Genomic DNA, 2103 nt, shown 5'->3' on the forward strand with positions numbered 1-2103 from the left:
CCCCAATACTCTAGCCCCGCCTCCACAGCGGCCCCGCCCCGTGCAGAGCCCCGCCCCTGTAGAGCCACGCCCATCTGGCTTAGCCCCGCCCCGTGCAGGGCCCCTTTCTATCTGGGTCTCTGCAGGTCAGGGCCCGCCCCTCCTGCCACCTTGTTGCCCCTCTGTCCCTGCGTGGACCGGGGTTTCCGAGGCCGGAGAGGCCGCGGGAGGTGGGCAGACCCGGGAGGGACCACGGTGGAGGCGGAAGTGGCTGCAGCGGCGTGTGGGGCGGCGATGTGGTGGAGGTCCCGACAGTGCGAAGGGCGCCCCGACCTGCCCCTGCGCAGTGAGGATGGTAGACCCCAGGGGCCTCTCCCAGTCCTGGTCTCGCGGGAAGGACGGAGCTGCCCTGCTGGAAGCACTGAGGACAGCGAGTCCGTTCCGTTAAACTGTTGAAAACACTGTAAACGACATTTGCAAATCTAAAACATGACTTTTCTTTTTTAAAAATATTTTTATTGATTTCGGAGAGGAAGGAAGAGGGAGAGAGAGAAACCTCAATGATGAGAGAGAATCATTGATCGGTTGCCTCCTGCTCGCCCCCAGCTGGGGATTGAGCCGGAACCCAGGCATATGTCCTTGACTGGAATCAAACCCAGGACCCTTCAGTCCGCAGGCTGACGCTCTATCCACTGAGCCAAACAGCTAGGGCGCATGGCTTTTCTTTTAGCCTAAATTGTCCGAGGTCACAAACAAACCTCCTTGGACACTAAGTAATTCTTACACATAAAATAAACATATAAATGCAACGAACCTAACATTCTCTTTGTCTGATACTGTCCTAAAACCCAGGAAGATTTCAACTCACAAATCTAAATCAATTAATTATAACTTACCGCCCTTGGCCGGTGCTCAATGGTTAGAGCGTCGGCCCACGGACTGAAGGGTCGTGGGTTCGATTCCCAGTCAAGGGCACGCACCACATGAAGCTTCACACCTGTTCTAGCGCTGGCCGCCCTGAGGGTCCCCCACCTGGCCAGGGGAGGCTGTCCCTGCCAGGACAGAGGTCAGAAGGCCGGGGCCCACCCCTCCCCACCAGGGAATGAAGGGGTCACTTTGACTCTCCTCTCTCCTTGTCAGGGGGTCAGCAGCTTAGCGCGGGGAGCACCTGTGAGGGGCGGGCTGCTGTGGAAGGTCCGTGTGGCTGGGGAGCAGGGGTTTAGGGAAAGGAGCCTGGGAGAAACGAGGCTCCTTCAGAGGGGCCGGGCCCCCACCTGGGAGGTGAGGCTCAGAGCGGTTGGTCAGCTCCAGGACCCGCCACAACGGGGAGAAAGCCCCCCCCCAGGGGCCCACCTGGGATCTCAGTGCTTTCTCTGTGTCCCCCAGGTGTCCTCCTGCCCGCGGCCCCAGCCGCAGCCCATGAACCTGCCCTGGACGAAGCGGGGATGGTGGGGCTGGCGTCCATGGCCGACATGCTGAACAGCCCGCAGCCCAGCCCCATCAGCATGCTGCTGTCCTCCCTAGGGCCCATGTCGCAGAACAGCGCGCTCTACAGCCTCCTGGCCAACCCCATGGCAATGTCCATGCCAAGCGCCATGGCCAGCTCTCTGGGCCTGCCCTCCACCGGCTCCCTGACTCCGCACGGCCGCCTGAGTGGCTCCATGAGGGCGTCCCCAGCAGCCACTCAGACCAGCAGCCTGGGCCTGCCTTCCACCGGCTCCCTGACGCCAAGCAGCCCCCTGGTGGGCCCCCTGTTCACCTCCACGACTGCCCCCCCAGGTGTTTCTCAGAACCTGGCCAACCCCGCGACCAATGTGGAGGCCCCCCGGGTGCGGCTGGCAGAGCCCCCCCAAGGACCCGCCTCTGGACCCCACCCCTCAGCGGGCGCTGCGGGGCCTGCTGCCACCAGCAAAAGTAAGTGGTGCCGGGGGAGGGGCTCCCCGCCAGGCCGGTCCAGTCCGACCTCGCCCTTACCCTCCTCCTCTCCTTTCTGCCCCACCTTGTCACCAGTCCCTCTCTCCACCGAGCACCCCCTGCCGACCCAGGACCCCGAGCCCTTCAGCATGACGTTCGTGGGTGGGCCCATCCAGACCTCCACCCCTGTCGGCGCCGTGGGCACACCGG

The 2103-nt window shown here is 63.0% G+C and overlaps 1 protein-coding gene across 1 annotated transcript in view; it reads left to right on the forward strand.

The window, feature by feature from the left end:
* The window catches only part of SPATC1 (spermatogenesis and centriole associated 1), a 14386-nt gene that overhangs the window by 6653 nt on the left and 5630 nt on the right, over window positions 1-2103 (forward strand). Inside the window, exons 2-3 of the mRNA XM_014538692.1 lie at window positions 1366-1893; window positions 1990-2099. Coding sequence (XP_014394178.1) covers window positions 1366-1893; window positions 1990-2099 — 638 coding nt within the window. The remainder of the gene's footprint in view (window positions 1-1365; window positions 1894-1989; window positions 2100-2103) is intronic.

Source organism: Myotis brandtii, unplaced genomic scaffold (genome assembly GCF_000412655.1).
Source record: "Myotis brandtii unplaced genomic scaffold, ASM41265v1 scaffold1956, whole genome shotgun sequence".
Taxonomy (NCBI): domain Eukaryota; kingdom Metazoa; phylum Chordata; class Mammalia; order Chiroptera; family Vespertilionidae; genus Myotis; species Myotis brandtii.